The 20,609-nt window shown below is 48.2% G+C and overlaps 1 protein-coding gene across 1 annotated transcript in view; it reads left to right on the top strand.

The window, feature by feature from the left end:
- Positions 1-105: 105 nt before the first annotated feature.
- Positions 106-20,609, top strand: part of SLC7A5 (solute carrier family 7 member 5) — a 36,475-nt gene continuing 15,971 nt past the window's right edge. Inside the window, exons 1-2 of the mRNA XM_017816296.1 lie at positions 106-757; positions 12,128-12,253. Of these exons, the coding sequence (XP_017671785.1) occupies positions 163-757; positions 12,128-12,253 (721 nt within the window). The 5' untranslated portion in view covers positions 106-162. The remainder of the gene's footprint in view (positions 758-12,127; positions 12,254-20,609) is intronic.

The raw sequence follows: 20,609 nt of genomic DNA, 5'->3' as shown, positions 1-20,609 counted from the left end.
CCTCCTCTCCTCCTCCTCCTCCTCCTCCTCCTCTCCTCCCCCCGGAAAGGAGCCCGGCCCCGCCGCCGCTCGCCGCCCACCGCCGCCGGAACAAAAGGGGCGGCCGATGGTGGCGGCAGAGCCGCTCCGCGCCCGCCCCGCTCCGCGCCCCGCTCCGCCACCATGTCGGGCAGCGGCGGCGGCCCCGGCGACAATGCCGTGAAGAAGAGGAGCCCGGCGGGCTCGGCCGCCTCGCTGGCGCAGGATGAGGACAAGCAGGCGATGGAGAAGATGCTGGGGGCGGCGGGCGGAGGGGCGCAGGAGAACGGCTGCGCCCGCTCGCCCTCGCCGTGCGGCTCCGGGGAAGGGGTGACCCTGCAGCGCTCCATCACGCTGCTCAACGGCGTGGCCATCATCGTGGGCACCATCATCGGCTCCGGCATCTTCGTCACCCCCACGGGCGTGCTGCGGGAGGCCGGCTCGCCGGGGCTGTCGCTGGTGGTCTGGGCGGCGTGCGGGGCGTTCTCCATCGTGGGCGCCTTGTGCTACGCGGAGCTGGGCACCACCATCACCAAGTCCGGCGGGGACTACGCCTACATGCTGGAGGTGTACGGCTCCCTGCCCGCCTTCCTCAAGCTCTGGATAGAGCTGCTCATCATCCGGCCCTCCTCGCAGTACATCGTGGCTCTGGTCTTCGCCACGTACCTGCTCAAGCCCATCTTCCCCACCTGCCCCGTGCCCGACCAGGCTGCCAAGCTGGTAGCCTGTCTGTGTGTCCGTAAGTATCATTTAATGGCTTTGAACTGACAGGGAGTAGGGTTAGGTTGGATATTGGGAAGAAATCCGGCCCTGTGAGGGTGGTGAGTCCCTGGCACAGGTTGCCCAGTGAAGCCGTGGCTGCCTCATCCCTGGAAACATTCAAGGGAAGAGATCCTTTACTGGCTTTAAAATGACAGAGGGCAGGGTTAGGTGGGATATTGGGGAGAAATTCTTCCCTGCGAGGGTGGGGAGGCCCTGGCACAGGTTATCCCGAGAAGCTGTGGCTGCCCCATCCCTGGAGGTGTCCAAGGCCAGCTTGGACGGGGTGGAGCAACCTGGGATAGTGGAAGGTGTCCCTGCCCATGGGACCGGGATGATCTGGTAAAGATCATCACTGACCTTTAAATTCCCTTCCAACCCAAACAATTCCGTGATTCTGTGACCCTTTCTGGGTCTCTGCTGTCTTGCTACACGTGGCTCCTCATTCACCATCACCTTCCCCAAAACGTGTGCTCATGCATCACTTTGGAGGAGATGCCCCATTTCTCCTTTGCTGTGCATACCGAGTTTTTCTGGCTGTTTTGAATGGCAGCAGTAGGAAATGTGGCCCCATCCCAAATAAATGTAGCAAAAAAATCCCCAAATGCCAGTTGCAGGTTAATGAGCCTCTCTGAATGCAGTGTGCAGTAAAGACAGGGTGCATTTTTGCTGGGAGCTGGAATAGGATTTCTCGTGCTCTGCCCCAGGACTGTGTTTGGGCAGGGTAAGATCCCCTGGTGCCCTGCAGTGCTGCGGTGCCTGGGATAGGCGTTGATGTGCAGATAGAGGTGGGGATAAGGAGCACTTGGGAAATTATCTGTCACAAGCAACTGGTGCTGAACGTGGCCTGTGCTCAGTGCTTGGCTGGTTTCAGCACCAGTTGGGAGATGAGCTGTTTCTGGGCTGTGTGTGCGCTGATACCATGCTCAGAACCTGGTTTTATGGGGATTTTTTGGCTAGCAAACATTCTGTCTCACGAGGCGTTGCCTTGCAGAGAAGTTCAGTCACGCTGTGATGAATTCAGGGCACACAGATCTCTTTCCTGCTGCAGTTTTTGTCACGACACTGGTGCTTTGGAGTCTGCAGTTGTGCTGCTCAAGCCCCATTTTCCATTCCTCTGGTGAATGCAAAGTCACCCCATCCAAATTCCTCATCCTTTAAATACAGGACCATTTTCTGCCCTTCCCTCCTCATTTCCCATTCAATCTGTTCCGCTCCACTGGTCTTCTTGTGCCTTTATAAAGGTGTATGTTGGGAAAGGATGTAATTTTTGGGAGGGCTTTGTAAAGCATTTATTCACTGTACAAAATCACAGCCAGGTGATCTTTTTCTTTCTGCGCTTTGAAGTTGTGAAGAGAAGGTTGGTTGTTTGTGCTGCCCTTTCCAAGGGGACTGTGTTAGATTCCTTCCCCCTCTGAGGATCCCAGGCATCCAAAAGCTGCAGCACATGGCCGTTATGGGAAGATATATTGTCTGTAAATATCTTTATACCCACACTGACCAAGGCTTTGGGAGGTAAATTATATAGCTAGTTAGTAATAATAGCATTAATAACAGGCAGGGCAGTGAGTTGTACTTTCTCTGGGCAAGATTAAAACCTCCTCAGTCCCCACATCAATTTTTAGGAATGTAAGGGTATGTAGATAGGCATGTGGATTTGCATCCAAGTTTTTCACCAAGTGTAGGGCACATATTAAGGAAATATAATTATTCAACTAAGAAAGCTGCACCAGGGTTAGGAAATAGTTCTGCTCCTGGGTGCCTTGCCTTTTGCAAATGTGGTTTTAGAGCTTTCCTGCCAGTCTGCACTGTGGTTTCCTCAGGGACCCAGAGGAGCATGGCATGGATGGACGTGGCATTCCCGTTCCTTTCTGAAAAGCCAAGGAATTAGGGCATTGATTAGAGGCTTTCTTGCTGCCTTATGGCAAAGTTTTGCTGTGCAATCACATGTTGGAGTTGCCAAAGCCTTTGAGAACATGTTTCCAATAATAAGTACCTTTTAATCTGAGAGATCATTCCCAAAACAGGTAGGAGGAGGTGTCTTTTCACATTTTATTGGTCAAACCCCAAAGCAGGGGTTAACTAGACTTTGCCTATGGTGAGATCTGTTCCCTGACAGGGTGGATTGCAGCATCCAGCTTGTTGAAGCCAGGTCTCATTCCCGTTCCTGCTTCTCCAATAAATGTCTCCAGCTTTCCTTTGCTGGCAATGAGGAGTTTCCCTGAAGCAGAATTTGTTCTTGAACCTTTATCTTGAAATGCCAAGGAAAGAGTTTTGAGTTCTCCAAATCTCCATCAGTTCCATGTGTTCCTCCTTTAAACTCCACTCCCCCCACACTACTGGCTCCTGTTTTGTTTATGCTTTGGGTCAAATTTGGGGTTGTCTCCTTTGCTACAAAAGGTTAGTTCATCCTGCATCGCCTTCAGCAAGTCAGCTTTGGTAACTTTGATTTTTTGGAATTAGCTTTTCAACTCTCTGCTGCCAAAACCACATCATGGGCTAGGAACAATAAATGAAGTAAATCTGCTCCAAGGACTCAACAGCCACACAACACTTGTGTGGACTAACAAGCAGCTTTGTTTCATGGTTGTTCCAAACATCAACTACCCAGGGAGATACTTATTTCTTTTCAAAAGCAATAGAGTAGAAAAAATGACCTATTTGTGCATATGCTGTAGCACACACATTAATGAGTTATCTCAAAAAAGGAAAGAGCAGTTTAGGAGACAACAGAGGAATTTGGGACTGGGGGCTGGAATTCAGTATCCAGAATCCAGCTTTCTAGAGCAGTCCCAGCTCTATCCCTTGCAAAGTTTGTATCTCAACATGAAATGCAGTTGCTGCACGCTTTCTAGTAAGAGGAGAAATAACAGAAGTTATTTGTTTCCCCTTTACTGGTGTTGAAACAGTTGGATAAATAATGTGCTGTTTGGTATTTGCCACAATGAAGTCCAGAGACTGTATTAATGCATTAAGAGACTCCAAATCACAGTCTCGAATGAAAGAAAAAAAAGTGGTTGGAATAGGGAATTGCCTTCTCCTGAAGGTGCCGGGGAAAACAAGGTGGGTGGTGAGTGGAATTTAACTACAAATAGGTGTTTTTTGCTATGAAGATTGTAATCTGCGCACAGTTGGTGTGCAAGACTTCTTTCATGAGACACCATGAATGCTTGTTAGGTTTGCCAGATAAAGGGTGGGAATTCACTACAGGGAAGTCTTCCTGTAGCAAGGTGGGCCAAGCTGTTCCATCATCAGCCTGCTTCGTTTCTGTTCACCACAAACCAGCCAGTGCTCCTTGGGTGTGGGAATTTGGGTAGCAATTTGGCTGAATGCTTGTCAGGCTGCAGATTGTTGATAATTCAGAAACTTCAGCATCTTCTTTTACCTGTGAGATTGTATGGCTGATATTTTTAGAGCTGATAAATAATAACAGCAAATGCCAAGGGACAACAAGCACAAAGTCCGCCGTGTAGCCAAGAGGAGCAGAAAAATTTAAAGTCCGTGAAACAGAGTTTGTGCATGAAAACCCAACAATAAGTTGAATCTACCCAAATCTGATCTCATCTAAAGCAGTTTTACCCCTTCTATAGCTGATGAGGGACAGCCTTTAGGTCCTGACTTTGCATATTTGCTGTACAATATCAACATTGTACATGGCAAAGATTTAAACTACGGAGGATTCCACGCTCTCTGTCTCGGGTGCACGTGGGTCAGGTTCTCTTTCACAGCTGCCACTTGTGTTAACATTTCTTAAATTCAACTGATAAATCTTAACAAAAATCCTTAAAAATCACAGCCCAGCACACCAGGTGTGTTCTAGAGGTGGCTCAAGGATGCAAAGTTTCAAATTGCCCAGTTAAAAGAGCCCATGGCTATTCCTTTTTTCCACGTTATTTTGCAGATTTCCTGCTTGCAGAGAAGTGCCTTCCCATGTATTGTGAGGTGCTTGAGTTGTCGCACAGTAAATTAATTCCCTGTAGATAAGGAAGGCAAGAGATAATGCTGCTATTCCATAATTTACCCATTTCTTGACAATATAATCTGCTTCCCAGAAGCTTGAGAAACCGGGAGTTGGACTTGATGTTTCTTGTGGGTCCCTTCCAACTCGGGATAATCTGTTGCATATAATTTTATTCTTGATCTGCAGCGTCAAATCAGCAGTTTGATTGTTTGCTGCTGAATTCTTTTCTCACTTGTTAATTATATGTGCAAATCTGGCACTGCTAATCCCAGCACAGCAGTATCTGCTGCCTCCAAAGCCACAGTATTTTAATCTTCTTCAAAATTTATTTAGACTTTCTTTGCTGCTTCTGAAATATTATTTTGGGCACTCCTCCTGCAAGTGTGGAATTCCGTGGAAATGATGATGAATTCCTCATTTGTCTCTTTTGTTTTGAACAGCCAAATAGAGAAAGAATTAGTAGCAGCCAGAGCAGAGCTGAGTCATATCTAATAGCACATGTCATGTGGAAGTGCCTGACACCCCTCTGAGTAACTTGTGAGTTAGAGGAGAAGGGAATCAAAGCCAGGCTCTGGCAGAAGGGTACAAACACACCCCTGACCTCTTGCCAAGTCACAGCTGTGGCCATAAATGAAGGTTCAGTGTCAGCATCTCCCCCAGAAGTCACAGATGTTGAAAGCAGGAACATCTTTATTTGGCATTAAAGTTTCACTTCAAATCTGCCAAGCTCAGCTCTTTGCCCAGGTGTTTGAAGTGAAGAGGTGGATTTTCACCTCATCAAATATCAGCTGGTAAGCAAGCCAAACACAAAATATATCCCATCCCATCCCTTCCCTGTCTGTCTCAGAGGGGTTTATTCTGCAGCATCTCTACTTTTAATTAATCTGCCAGGACAAGCTGGGTGTGAAGCTTTGAAGATTTGTTTTTTCTCCTCCAGAAAGGTGGATTAAGTGACTAAAGCTGCATCAATAAATAGGCCCTTGCTTGATCAGAGTGGAGGGAAAGAGTCTGTAGAATCCCTGCTGGATGGCAAATGCTGCAAGGCTGAGCTTGCCTTTTTAATCTGCGTTTAATTAGAGCAGCGTTAATGAAAACAGGCTCTGACACTCGCAGGACCCTCCTGAAATCAATGAAGGCTTGGAGGACTCTTGAAACACGGCAACCACTGCACTTACAGCACCTCTTTCTTGGCTTTCACAACAAGTGTCCCATTAAGTTTTATTGTATTTGGATGATTTATGTTATTACTGAGATCCTTCAGAGTCTTTCCCTTTTGGCATGAACAAATTGGGAAGGTTTTTTCATGGTCAGTGTCATTCAGAGCAAAATCACTTGTTTTGAGCATTCCAAGAGTCTCACAGTCCCATGTCAGATGTGACCAGTAGATCAAATCCAATGGATGAGGAAGCAGTTTTTTCCAGCCAGGGTGCAGAGCTGAATTCTGACCCCCTGCATGGCACAGGTGACTTGACTCAGCCTAAAACCTGCCTGGAATTTTTCATGATGAAGCTCATGATCCAGGATTTAGCACTGAGTGCAGTATTTCAGGCACCTTCCTGTGAATTTGTGGGATCTAATTCAGTACAACTGTGGAAAGGTGCTTCTGTGGAAGTGTAACCTCATGGTGGGCCAGGTAAGATGGGTTTTGCAGGTCCAGTTTGGCCAGGATGATGATGTGTCTTTGGGGCTTAATGTGCATATTAGTAATACTTCATTTATAATATTAAATTAATGTATTAGTAAGTATTAATACTTAGTAAGTGTTGGTCACTGTTAGGAAGATACTTCTAAAAGGTGGCCGTGGTGGAGATGTTTAGCTTGTGATAGTTAATTTGCTGGGAAAGGAAGAAATATGGAAACCCTCTTTCTCCCTCACTTTTCTCTCTGTATTTTGTTTGTCTTCCTGTGGTAAAATGACCTTTTTTGTGGAATTGCTGCATCATGTCACGTGGAAACTTTGGCAGTAAATCACAAGCTTCTTCTTAAGGAGACAAAATAGTAACTCCTACCTCTAGTTAGGAGTCAGCTCCCCTTACAGTGATACATTCTTTGTAGTTTGTATGTGCCACACAGTTAGAATAAAGTGTACCACTGTCATTATGGGATGCTGGTACCACAGCAATGGGGGGGTTATACAGATTTGGGATCCAGCCTCTGCAGTATCTGGAAATGGTGAAATTCCAGCCCCTGAAGCTGCCTCTTGGCCCTGGCTGTGCTGCACTGGCTGGCACAGCTCAAGAGAGAGATGGCAGGGAAGTGCTTGGCAATTTATTCTTGCAGAATTCTGGGCACCTGAGGGGTGAATACTTCTGGGATCACAGGGTGACATCCCAGCCTCATCCCGTCTTGCACAAGCTTCTGTGTCTCCCAGCTCCCTGGAATTGAAAGGCAGGTGAGAGATGGAGCTGTGACACTTACAGGGTGTCTGGGGCCATTTGTTGGAGACACCCAGAACTTGTGGTCTCAGGGGGTGGATTTGGAGGGGATCCCTTTCCTTAAACTCCAGTGGCTGGGCAGCCTTTGCTTTCTCCTCTCATTCGTTGATGCCTCATTCCCTGATTCCTGTTTTGGGAAGAGAAATAAAAAGGAAACTCTGACCCATTGCCAGGTATGTTGATTATTATAAGTCGATTTTAATATAGACACATTTGCTCTGGGGCCAAGTGCTCCTTTCCAGCAGCCTCATGTGCCCCCAGACCTTTCCCTCCTCCAGACTGATTGCCCTGGGTGTTAAATTTCTCCAGGGATTTGTCTTTGAAGAAAGATCTGCAAAGTTTTTCCTTCTGCTTTTTCTCTTCACCCCCTTGCAGGGCACGAGGCTTCAGTCGATAGCTATCAAGCTGAAATTTTCTGAACCATTTTCTGCCCGTGTCCTTGCATGTCTCATGTTGGATTGTGCTGTTAGAAATAGTCACCTGAGACTTTTGGGAGACACTGTGGCATCACAGCCACCAGGATATAAAATTGGTGGGAGGTTTTTTTGCCTTAGTGAATTGATTTTCCTATGGGTTTAAAGCACTGTAGTCACATAATTCCTGGTTTGTCCTGTGTGGAGTAACTCTTTATTTTCAATTCCAGCCTCTGGTGAGCTGAGGCAGCAGTTCCCTAAAGCCCACGGACTGTTCTGTGCCTGGGGTTTGTGCCTTGGTGGCCACAGGCTCAGCTTGTCTTGTCTCTGCCTGAAACCTGGTTGTACCATCACTGGTAGGAGAAAAAACTCCTTGTGTATCATCTGAACTTCATAAGGAGTGAAGGGAGCTGGGGAGAATGGGGAATGGAGAGGAGCTGGAAATGTTCTGGAAGTAATTGTAATCTGGGAGACAATCAGCATCATCCAGTGGCAGATGGTAAATGGAAGCATCATCTCACACTTCCAAGGGCCAAGCACTTTGGAAATGTGAGTTACAAGCAGGGGTCGTGCATGATAGAACAACTTACAGTCCCTGTTTTCCTGCTGGGGAAGCTGAGGATGAGAATTTCCCTTCATTCTTCCCCTTATTTTCCACAAGCTCCTCACCCTACTGTGCATTTTCGCTCTGTCCTGTAACACCACGAACAGGAATCTGTGGGCAACTTGCAGCAAATTATTGAGTTTACTCCTTTAAAGCAGCTCCTTCCACTCATTTATCCATGTTACAGAGGTGTACCTGGGAATACATGGCAGTACTACAGGTCAGGAGCAGGGAAACCTGTAGGAGGTGGCATAAAGGACCCAGGTGACATGTGCAGGGCTCCCAAGAGGTGTAACCCCACAGGCAGCACAAATTCTGATACCTCAGGGATTCCTACACTCATTCCAGAGACTTTTCACCTGAAAAGCTGCTGAAGATCTTGGACTGAGCTCCTGTTGCCCCACCAGGGCACGGAGTTGGATCCTTTTCCCTGTGAGTGAGGATGATGCAGAGTTGTGGCTCAGCTGCTTGTTTGTTTGATTTTTTTTCCCCGACAAAGCCTCCCTGAGCACTGTCTTTACTCTATGCCCAGTCCATGTCCACACTCCATCATCCAGGAAAAGCTGCAGCCCTGCCTTTTCCTGTAGGAATATTGCCAAGACTGTTGCATCATAAGTGCCAGGCCCAGGTTTACCTGTGTCAGGGCTCCATTCCCGCTGTTTGCTTTGGGCAGAACGCCACGGGAGCTGTTGTTCCATGCAGTGTGTTTGTCATGGACTTGTTCTAGATAGGACTGTCACAATCCCTTGCTGTGTCTGCTTTGTAGGCATTTATTCCTGCTGTCATCTAGGAATTGTGTTTCTGGGAGGGATCTTGGAATGCCAGTTCAAAGGAATACAGCTGTACAATGTGAATTGGGGGAGGGGGGGGTAAAGTCCTGGGTCTGGTGTTGGATTAGTCAGTTTGTCCTTGTTCCTATCAGTAATGGGAATTATCTGGCTGTGCAGGTGAGGGCCAGTGGAGCAGGTTCAGTGACGTGCCTGAAGGCAGCAGGGTCTGCTAGGACAGAGTAAATATTGAAGCCAGACCTGCTGTTGTCTTTAGAAAGCCAAATGTCTCTTTGAAAGCTTCTGGCTTCCCCTGTAGCTTGAGTTACCTTGGAATGAAGATAAGGAATGAAGGCTGGAGCAGGTGAGGGAGTGAAGAGCAGCTGGTGAGCACGTTCTACAGCAGTGAAACAAGAGGATCTCTCCCACTTGTGCCAGAGTGATCTGTAAATAAGGAATGGGATTTAGATGGGACGTAAGGAAGAAATTTGTTACGATGAGGGTGGTGGGGCCCTGGCACAGGTTGCCCAGAGAAGCTGTGGCTGCCCCATCCCTGGAAGTGTCCAAGGCCAGGTTGGACAGGGCTTGGAGCAACCTGGGATAGTGGAAGGTGTCCCTGCCAGTGGCAGGGGGTGGAACTGGATCTTTAAGGTCCCTCCGAACCCAAACCATCCTAAGATTTGCCCCCCCCCCACTACATCTGCCATCCCTGCAGCTTTCTAGCTCTTATTATCCCAATTATGTAAAGCCTTTGGAGAGGGGCTGGTGGATCAGCCAAGCTGTGTCATGTCAGGTCATGCTGAAATCTTTATTCCTAGAATGATTCCTGGCCTGAGTGGGGCACTCCAAAGGTCTCCCTGGCTGGCGCCTGCCAGGGGCTGGTAGCTGGAGCCGTAGGGAAGATACTGCCGGAATTAGGGCAGTGCAGGCTGATCTCTGCCTGTGCTGTATCACTGCCCTGATTTAGAGTAAAGCCCTTGCTGTGCAGCTTTCCCATGTTTTCCTGGGAGCGGTTCATCCGAGGTGAGGGAGCGGTGCCAGGAGGAGCCCCTGCGTGGCAGGGCAATATCTCAGATCAAAGGAATCAAACTTGCTGCTTTAAGAAATCCCAGCCCTCTGCTCTCCTCAGAAGCTGAGCAGCCACTGGAATTCATCCTGGAGTTTTTAGTGAAAAAGTTCTTATCCTGGTTTGGTTGTTTTTTCTTTTTCTGTGGGATTCTTCCTGATGGGAGAGACTGAGGTTTATTTCAGCCCTTCGTATGTGTTGAAAGCATTTAAGTGGAGTAACTCCCCCACGCTCCTTTAGGAAAGACAAATATTATCATTATTGCATAGTGGGACAAGCAAAGCAAAGCAGAGGGGCTGTGACTGGCAGGGCTCTGACTCAGGGCAGTGGCAGAAGTTCTCAGCCTTCTTCAGTCTCTAATCCCAAGTGTTTTATTTTCAGGGAGCCTGTTTATCTGGCACTGGTGAGGTTTTAGGGCTGGATACAGAAACTTGGATTGTGCAGGAAGCTTTTGCCTTTTATTTTCACCACCAGTCGCCCACAATCTGTCTGGAGGAGTCTGTACAAAACCAAAACGTGAAAAACAGCCCCAAAAATCAGTATTTCAGTGGAGGCCAAAGCATCCATTGTCCTGGACACAGAATGCCTAAATGGGAAGGGAATGTCACTCACACCTCTCAGGGTTGTCCTCACCCACGGGAGAAGCTTTTAGCTGCCTGAGCTCATCCTTTAAATATCCCTCTGTAAACAAGGGGAGATTTATTTTTAGCATAATCGCTGGTCGAAGGGAATCCTGGATCCCTGGCTCCCTCCCTGTTAGGATTCACTGGAGGTGCTTTTAGTAGGAGAACCGTGAGCTGTGCTGTGCTTTCTTCTCTCCCTCCATGGCACAGACATAAGTTGACCTGCCTAACCTTTATTTTCTCCTTCCCTGTTATCTGACAACATCCCTGCTGGAGGCAGATGTGTCCCAATCTCTCTGGTGGTGAGAAGCTGTGACCCTGCAGCCCACAGATAGTGCTGGGCTGCTCTGGGTGCTGAAAAGCTGCCAAACCTGGGCATGGGGTGACTTAGTAGCTGCTCCATATCTCTCAGGAGCAGTGTGGGGTGGAGGCACCCTGGGACAGGGATGGGGATAGAGGTGTGGCAGGTCTGGACACAGATCCTCCTCCTGCCCTTGGCCATGAGCCAGAGCAGCTCAGCCAGAGCCCAGCTGGTCCCTCCCCAAAAACAGCTCTGGGACCTTTTGGTCTCACCCACACTCCCCAAGGGGCTTGAAGGGCACGATACAAAACAAAGTCAATCTCAAATTCCTTGTTTACTTCTCACTCGTAGGATGTAGTGGATCATGGGGTTTGCTTTCTGAAGACATCCAGCTCTTCCACTTCTCCAGACTTTGAATGCTCTTGTGTTGAAATGGCTCTTGTACTGAATGCTCTTGTATGGAATATTGGGGGTGGGAAGCATCTCCAAACCCTGCACAGCCATCCCTGGCACTGCTGGTCGAGCAGAGGATGAGGATTTCCACAGATCCAGCTTCTCTTCCCACCTGCCCCACTGACCTGCAGGTTTTGTTTGTGTTGTATCCCAGAGTGTCAGAACACGGACAGCTCCTCCTTCACATCCAGGCAGGAGAAGCATGGTCTGGCCTTGATAGCTTTAGGGTGCTATTAGGGTCCTTTTATTTATATGCTCTCAGAAGTGTATTCTTCATTTCAGGGCTGTTCCTTGTCACAAGGACTATGTACATTATTCAGATCACCTATTGACAAAATGAAGTATAGAATTGCAAAGTGTGAGGCTGCAGAGCCTGGCTCTGGACTAGTTTCTTTTTTAGGAAGAGACTCTCTGGTTGGTTAAGTTTTAGCAAAAAGCAAATCACAGAATCACAGAATGGTTTGGCTTAGAAGGGACCTTATAGATCATCTTCTTGTAACCCATGCCGTGGGCAGGGACCCCTTCCACTAGACCAGGTTGCTCCAACCTGGCCTGGAACACTTCCAGGGATGGGGCAGCCACAGCTTCTCTGGGCAACCTGTGCCAGGGCCTCATCACCCTCACAGCCAAGAATTCCTTCTGTATATCCAATCTAAAAATTTGTCATAATTTGTCTTGCATGTTAAGTGTTTCCCTGGTGCTGATGTGTGTCCCTGTGTGTCCCCAGTGCTGCTCACAGCCGTGAACTGCTACAGTGTCAAAGCTGCTACCCGTGTCCAGGACGCCTTTGCTGCGGCGAAGCTGCTGGCGCTGGCCCTCATCATCATCCTCGGCTTCGTGCAGCTGGCAAAGGGTGAGTGCTGCTCCTTTTCCTTGGGGAAGTGCTGTGGACTCACAACAGAATTAGGGAGAAAGCCCAGCAGTCCCACCCTGAGCATTCCAGAGCCAGCAGAAGGGCTTTACAAACCGTTCTTGTTCTCTGCTGCGCTTGGGGGGCATTTCCAGCTCGTGCTTTGCTCAGGTTTTGCACTTTATTTGGGAGATTTTGTATTTCTGTCACAGTTTAGGCTTGATTTCATACTAAAGGAACCCAGCATGACTCAAGGTCTTTCTGACTTTTACAGTCACTGTGGCCTCTCCCTTTGGGATTGCAGGGAAGTCTACAGAGAATGAAGATTTTGGTGCTGTTGCGCTCAGAAATCTTCCTGATTCTGGCTGGTCGTGGCCTTTTGCCAACAGACAATTACCTGTGTGTAGAGAATATGTGTAAACCACTCCTGGTCATTTTAATCCTTCCACAAACTGCCCCTGTATGTTTCCCTTCATCCAGCTCTGGGTATGGAATAACTTGGTGTGGGTCACCCAGGGTCGGGCAGGGCTGCAGGGACCACATGAGGAACAGAGGCATTGGAGCTCTCAGCTGACAGTGGCACATATCTGTCAGCCAGCACCTGGAAAAGAGGATAAAAATGGGAAGATAAAGCGAATTTTCTGGTGGTTTTGCTTGTTTGCTTCCCACACACATAAAATCGTCTCAAACCCCGAGATGTAGTTTGTTCCAAACCCATCTGACTAGTTAATCCTCACAGACAAGCTGCTTTTTTTGGTGCTAGTTTTGTGGAAATAAATGTTTCTTAGGAAACAGTACAATCCTTTTTTGCTAAATGGGGATCAAATCTCCAGGGAATCCTGTCTCTGCACAGTGTGTGTGTGTCTGTGTGTGCTCGTGGGTCTCTGTAATTCCTGTCTCAGCCCTGGGAGCCAGTGCTGTCTTTGCAGAATTTCTTGCTTTGTCAGAGGTTTTATTTTCTTCCAGCTCGGTGCTGACACTCAACAGGGACATTGTTTGGGGCTTATCACAAAATACACCTCCCTCCACAACTGCCCAGCCTGCTTTGCTGAACTGTTTTGTCTCTCTTAGGAGGATAAGTCACCATAAATCTCTGTTAGTTCGTTAACATTTTGCCATAAAGACCTTTACAACTGTGCTTTGTTTGCACATATAATCTTAATTTGCATCTTCAGAACCACCTTCCTTCCCTCCGTGCTGTCCTTTTGCCCTTTTGTTCAGGTGGAACCACTTTCTGCTCTGGTTCCTCAGGTGTAAATCCATGCTATTTCCATTGAATTGTATATGTAGCCAATAAGAGATTTCTGTCTTGTGCACAAAAACATCCACCCTCTGCTCTTTTTTTACTTCCTATGAAGTTGATTATAGTTTCAGCTCTGGAGAGGTACAAGCAGGACCTTGCAGTGCAGGCAATTCCATGGGATTTAGTTTCCTGCTAAACCACCTGGCTGCTCCAGGCAGGGTGAAAGATAGTCAGATCAAAAGCAATTCTTTGATAACAACACCTGAAGACAAAGCCTGAGTACACAACATGAAGCAAACTGGATCAGAGTGGGATCCTTGGGGTCTACAGAGGCTGCTGGTTTACACCTTGTTCCTGTTTTACAACTGAGATTCTGCCTGGGGTCTCACATGGATTTTATTAATCTCCTTAGGGAAGTTCAGGCTCTCTGCTAAGTCCTTAAGAATGTACAAGCTCCTTTCCTGTGCCCTTCCTCAGCTTCCACCTGCATTTTGCACCTTGGTCCATATTCCTTTCAATAATCCCAGGTGACCCAGTGCTTTTAGCAGGGATACATCATGAGATTGTCTTTTTTCTTCTTTATTTCTTCAAGGAAAGCATGAAAATTACCATTTTCAGTTGCAAAAACGCTGCACTGTTCTCCATCTTTGTCCTGTACAGAACCACATTTCCCTGTCTTTACTGCTCCTCCATGTGGCCTTGTGTCCTGCTGTTCCCATTCCGATGTTTTTTTTGGACAAAGAGGACTCTCCCCACCCCCAGCTGGGTAAATCCATCGCAGTGAAGTCCTCACCCAGCTGGTTTGTCTGGGGCTGCTGTTCCAGGGGAGATGGCGTTGTGTGTTCCCCTGAGGATTAACTGGTTTTACTGGTTCCTGTCCCATTGCTGGTTTGTGTTTTACAGAATCCATAAACAGACAAGAGGAGCAAGACCACATTTTTGGCTCAAATGTGGAAAGTTCTTTTATTTCACAGAAATTTTCTCTCCCACAATTCAGCTTTTGGCTTTTTCTCATTTTCTCCTTCCTGATTTTCAGAGGAGCAGTAACATCTCAAGACAAAGAACTCTGTGGCAATATTGCCACACAGAAAAGAGCATTTCCTTGTGATCTCCCCTGGGCAGCTGTTTTCCATCACTCCTTTCATACCACTTCAAAAGGAGGGTGGAAATTGGTTTCCTGCTCAGTCTTTCAACTGCTTGAAAGTTGTCTCAGCGTAACTGCCCCACTTGGGATGAAATTATCTTATTAATACAAAAGTTACACTTTTAAAAGCCTTCTTGGGGCTGGAGATGTGTTTTAAAATTTCAGTGCCCTGCACTTGGTGTGTTAAACTACCAGTTTGCAGCACTTAAATAATATAGATAACTTATAACATAGACAGGATCAGGATTTTTTCACTCCAGTATTATGAAAATGAGGCTTATCTTGGTTCTATTATTTTACAGCTCTCGATCTGCCTTCTGTCCAGCCCCCCTGGGCATTTTTTGGCCATATTCTTGACCTGGAGGTGGTTTGACAGCAGGTTTGAGGGATGTTTTCTGCACTGGATGTAACACAGGAGGTCTGTGGTTATGTCCTTCTCATACCTGATCACCCTGCACCTTAAAACCTTCCCTTAAAAACTAACCTAGATGTGACATGGTAAAAAAATTGGGCTGATCTGTAAGGACACACTCATGCTTTTTACATGGGAGGGAGTTCAGGAAAGGTTTTGATGTCAAAAAATTCTAAAAACCCCAAAACACGGACATGTTTCAGACCTATTCATTTCTGTTCTGATGCCCCAGGGTATCTGGAGTGTTTTATGTGCCCTCAGGCAGCTGGAGCAGTGAGGGGCAGCTCCTGGCTGCTGCTGCAACCCTTGCTGTGATGCTTCACCAGCAGTTCTGCTTGAAAACCCAGGAATGGGCATTTGGGACTTAGGGAAATAGAACTTAACACTGATTTCATTGAATTATTTTTATTGGATTTAATGTGCCTTTATTTATTGTCCCTTTTCATTCTTCTTGCCCAATTTCTGAGCTGAAATTCCTTGTCTGTGGTGCCTCGAGCTCCTCTTTGGTGACAGCAGCGTTTTCCTCCCTTGACTCCCTTCCTTGGGCTGCTCAGAGACCAGCAGAGCAAGGGGTAAATCAAGGACAAAGTAGGCAAATTTAACTCCACACATTTGCCATGGAGAGCTCAGACTGGGCAGGGAGGTTTGGGTTTAATTTGGTGGGTTTTTTTTCATAAAATCCCAGAATGGTTTGCATTGGAAGGGACCTTAAAGCCCATCTTGTTCCCCCCCTGCCAAGGCCAGGTTGGATGGGGCTTGGAGCAACCTGGGATAGTGGAAGGTGTCCCTGCCCATGGCAGGGGTTGGAACCAGATGAACTTTGAGGTCTCTTCCAACCCAAACCAGGCCACGATTCCATGATCAGTCGTGCCCTGCTCCCTGCTCGCTGAGGGCAGGTGCAGCAGTGCCTTTGTCTGTGCCCGGAGGAACCAGCTCTCCCGAGGGACTGGCTCCTGGACACAACCTGGGATATGAGGACCAACTGGTGGTGGAGCTGTGAGAGGAGTTTGGAGCCCAAAGGCAGAGCAGGTGGGTGTTCACCCAGGCAGCTCATGGGAGTCAGGAGCCACATCCAATAGATACAGAACATCCCTGAAGCCTCTGAGTGTGTCCCTGCACACTGGGCCTGAGGCACCAAGGATTGCAGGAAAACATGCCCTGCAGCTGCCTGTGCTGCTTCTTGTTCTTGGGCATTCCAAAATGCCACCAGGACGGGATTTTCCAGCAGGGAGTTTTGAAGGGAGCTTTGCTGCACCTCTCTTACTCACTCTCTCATTCCCAGGGCACATGGAGGGTGGAATACTGTGCCACAGACAGGGAAGCTGGGAAAGCTGCCAGGATCCTGCCCCTCTAAATCACATCAACTGTATGTTGGAGATGAATCAGGCGTCAAACGCTGGAGGGCTGATACAGCAATTATATTTTATGGGCCTCTCACTCTCTAATCCTGGATTTCTCTTCCAGCCAGAGGTGGATGGCAGTGCCCAGCCCAGGTGCTCCTTGAGGGGAGCAGCACTTTGGTTCTGCTCAGACAATTCTTTTCTTGCCTTCTCTGCCCAGAAAAATTTTTGGCAATTACAGATTCAGGGGTAGAGTTCAGCCTGTTTGGGCTTTTGCATTGTACAAGTGTGAAGTGGCCTGTCCAAGAATAAATAAATGCATTTAATAACAACAAAAAAACCCCCAAACTAAACAAGCAACCAAACTAAAAAAAAAAAAAAAACAACAGCCCATAATACAGAAACAGTAGGTCAGTGACCTGTGATGATTGTTTTGATCACTGAGCTGAAAGCTTGGCCTTTAAGGGTGATGTGAGCTGTTGTTTGTTTAATATGGAGCTTTGAAGATGGTGTGAGCTGTTGTTTGTTGAGCTGTTGTTTGTTTAATATCAAGCTTTAAGGACCCTGTGAGCTGTTTGTTTAATATTGAGCTTTAAGGACGTGTGAGCTGCTGTTTGTTTGACTTTGCAGATGGAGGCTCAGTGCTGCCTTCACTGGGACTGTGCCTTTGACATCCCAAAAGCTGCTTTAGCCAAGGAATTGTGGATTGTAGGGTGTTCATTCTGGGTATCCTGGATGAAATGCCAGGTGCAAAGCTGGATCAAGGTGGACCTCAGATGGCATCTGGGATGTGTTATAGGGGACCCTGCTTGCCCCTGAGTGGGTTTTGGGGCAGCTGACATGGGAGGGTCCGTTGGCTTCTCATTTTTCCAAGTGCAGCTATCCCAGCAATGCAGCCACATTTAATGGAGAGCAGTTAATACTTTGGTATTTGCTTTGCAGCTCTGGCTGATCTCCTCTCTCTGCCTCCCCTGAGTCTGTGGGTCATGCCAAAGGTGTATTAGTGCAGTTGTTGTCTCCATGTCTGTGTGTCCACATGGACTTTTCCTTGCACTTTAAATTCATCCTTTCCCCACAGCCTTCGACTGCTGGGCTGAAATTAGTGACACCTGTGGTGCTGGAGGATCTGCCCTCCCCAAATGTTCTTGGCTCTCCTGCATGAGCTGGTTGGCTCCTTTAGCCCCTCCAGTGGCTCATTCCTGTTTGTCAGTCACAATCACGGGTTTTTATGGATGTGGATTGAACCTGTTGTGCAGATATGAAAAGGGAAAACAAACTCATGTAAGTGGATGGAAACCCACTGGGTGGTTTGTTCAGGATTTGCACCTTGCTGTTCCTCTGCCTGGATGGGGATAGACAAGGAGGAAATGCCTTTCCATGCTTTGTCAAGGGTCAAAGAGACCCTGTTTGTCCGTCCAGGATCTCTGCAGTGCCTTTGGACTCACTGGCTCCTGGAGAGGCATCACTCCAGGACTTCTGGGACTGCTGCCTTATTTCCCATCAGCAAACATTCTGCCAGCACAGATTGTGAAAACTGGGAGGTGTTTGCTTAGGAGGAGGAGGGTAAAAGGTTTCTGGTGTATCAGCAGGATGCAGAGGAGGTGGGAAAGGTGACAGCACGTTGTCTGGCCTGGGAGCAGAGGCACTTTGCACAAAACAGAAGGAAGTAGCTGAAAAGAGGGGAAGGGTCATGGCCTGTCCACAGCTGTTGGTGAGGAGTGGGATGCTCTGGCTTCTCCTTGGATGCCCTCCCTGCTCTGGAAGGTCATGGCCATGTCTTCCCAACCATAAACACCTCTGCTCCAGGACCCGAGTTTAAAGGCTGCTGTTCAGAACTGCCTGATTCTGAGCTGGCTGCAGAGAGGAGCAAACAGCTCCTGTGGGTACTGAGCTGTGCTTCCCGGGAGCTCCGAGCCTTCAAGGATGCTCCTAAACCTGGCCCCTGCCTTTCTCTTGTTTTTCTGACTCAGTCCACTGAATTCTCACTGCTTTTCTCAGGAAATGGCTGAACAGCTGAGTGGCTGATCTCCTCTGGGGTTTTTGGTACATACACCATGTTTCTCCCTGGCTGGGTTTCTCCCCCCTCCTCGTGCTGAGCTCTCTCCATGGCCGTGTTCCCTCTCCTCGCTGTTTGGGCAAGTTAAAAATCCTTAATTATCATGAAATGCTTTCTGCAAGAGTAGATTGCTGTGCCATTAAAACCGGAACGGGCATGACTGGGGAGCAAATGAACATTTTTAAAGAAAGGGTCTGAACATGCAGCTCCTCGACCCAAAACAGTCCCTCGCGCAGCAAGGCCCCGGCTGACCCGGTGCAATTACCACAGTCTTGGCAGCTGGCAAGATCAGCAAATGGGGTTTATGTCAGAGCTTGTTACCTTAATTTGGTTAATTGTAGAGCAGAGTGCGATTGAACAGCCAGTTCAAACCAGGTTCCAGCTCTCCAGGGTGCCGGGCACGGGCAGGGAATTGCCTGGAGAGCGGCGGCGGCAGCGTGGGATGGGGGGGTGCGGGGAGCTGGAGGTGCCAGGGATGTGCTCTCTTACAGACCAAGGGCTTCCCTGAGGGAGCTGAGGCCGTGCTTGGCAGCCTCACCTGCAGATTTGTAACCCTTGATTTGATCCAAAGTCTGCAGTTAAAGCCTCCAAAAGCCTGGAGGCTGGAATTGCACGTCGAGGCTTGAAGGATGCTGAGTGTCTGGGAGGTTTTGTAGGCCATTTGTGGATGGTCCAGCACAGTCACTTGTCCCTCCTCCCTCCAGTACACCCTTGTCTAGTTGACAAGGTGGTGTCTGATCAAAGGTTGGACTCAATGATCTTGGAGGTCTTTTCCAACCTAAATGATTCTGTGATTCTTTGGCAGTGCCTGTTGCAGTAGGTTTTAAACTGCAAGAGAACAGGTTTAGATTGTATAAAAGGAAGAAGAACTCCTCATTCAATCCTAGTGTTACTAGAGGAAAGATTTGAAATGCACACAGTATAAATGTATAAAAGGAAGAATTTTCTTTTGATGAGGGTGATGAGACACTGGCACAGCTTGCCCAGACAAGTGGTGGATATCCCATCCCTGAAAACACTCAAGGTCAGGTTGGATGGGGCTTTGAGCCCCCTGATCTGATTGAAGATGTCGCTGCTCATTGCAGGGGTTGGACTCCATGGACTGCTGTTTGTTAAGCAGCCCGGGCTCCTCTCGTGCAACCAGGAGGTGATAAAGCATGAAAAACACAAAAGAGCATCCTGTGGACCCTGGAGGATAAAAGCCTGGCCCCTTGGAGCAGGAAGAATCACAGAATCATTTATATTGGAAAAGACCTCTAAGGCCATCGAGTCCAACCATCCCCCACCACTAACCCCTGTCCCCAAGTGCCACATTCATACAGCTTTTAAATCCCTGGATGGAGACCCCACCACTGCCCTGGGCAGCTGTGCCAGGGCTGGACAACCCTTTGGGTGAAGAATTTTTTCCTAATACCCAACCTAAAGCTGCTCTGGCACAACTCGAGATAGATCTCGACTCCTCTGGTTGTTCAGTCATGTCCTGACATGTTGCTGAATCCATTTTACCATGAGGGCACAGAAATGTGAAATTTAGTAACTCACTGTGAGTTTTTGGGGAGCTACAACTCTCCATGGGTGAGATGGGGAGAGGGCAGCAAAGTGTTGGCTCCTCAAGCGCTGAGGAGGATCAAAAAGCCCCTTCCTTCCTTCCTTGCTTCCTTCCTTGTCCCCTCTCCCGGCTGCCCCTGTGCTGACTTGCTCCTCCTTTGCCGGCAGCGACATTCCGATGCCTCAAAGGGATGGGTTGGGTGCAAGGAGAGGTGTGTGAGTAATTAGTTATGTCCCACCCATCCTTCCCTCCCTACATCACCCTCACCTACCCTCAGGGAATGAAATTACAGCCTTTGATTTCATTCCTCTGTTTTAGCACTGCTCCAGACGGTCCTGCTGCCTTTGATGGAGTCCTGGAATCCCAGATGGGTTTAGGTGGGGAGGGACCTTAAAGCTCATCTCATTCCACCCCTGCCATGGGCAAGGACACCTTCCACTAGCCCAGGTTGCTCCAAGCCCTGTCTAACAGTGGCCTTGGACACTTCAATGAACAGGGTGTGGGCTTGGACCCTCCCTTACCCAGAGGCTGAGGATGCCTGTGGTTGCCAAGTGGGTGGCACATTCTCAGTCCAGGAATGTGGTTTTGGGCAGGGACCACCAATGCTCCCCTCTG

The sequence above is a fragment of the Lepidothrix coronata genome, unplaced genomic scaffold, assembly GCF_001604755.1.
Source record: "Lepidothrix coronata isolate B3197 unplaced genomic scaffold, Lepidothrix_coronata-1.0 Scaffold54, whole genome shotgun sequence".
Classification (NCBI taxonomy): domain Eukaryota; kingdom Metazoa; phylum Chordata; class Aves; order Passeriformes; family Pipridae; genus Lepidothrix; species Lepidothrix coronata.
The sequence above is the reverse complement of the archived record's forward strand: the minus strand, read 5'-3'. Positions and strand labels throughout refer to the sequence as shown.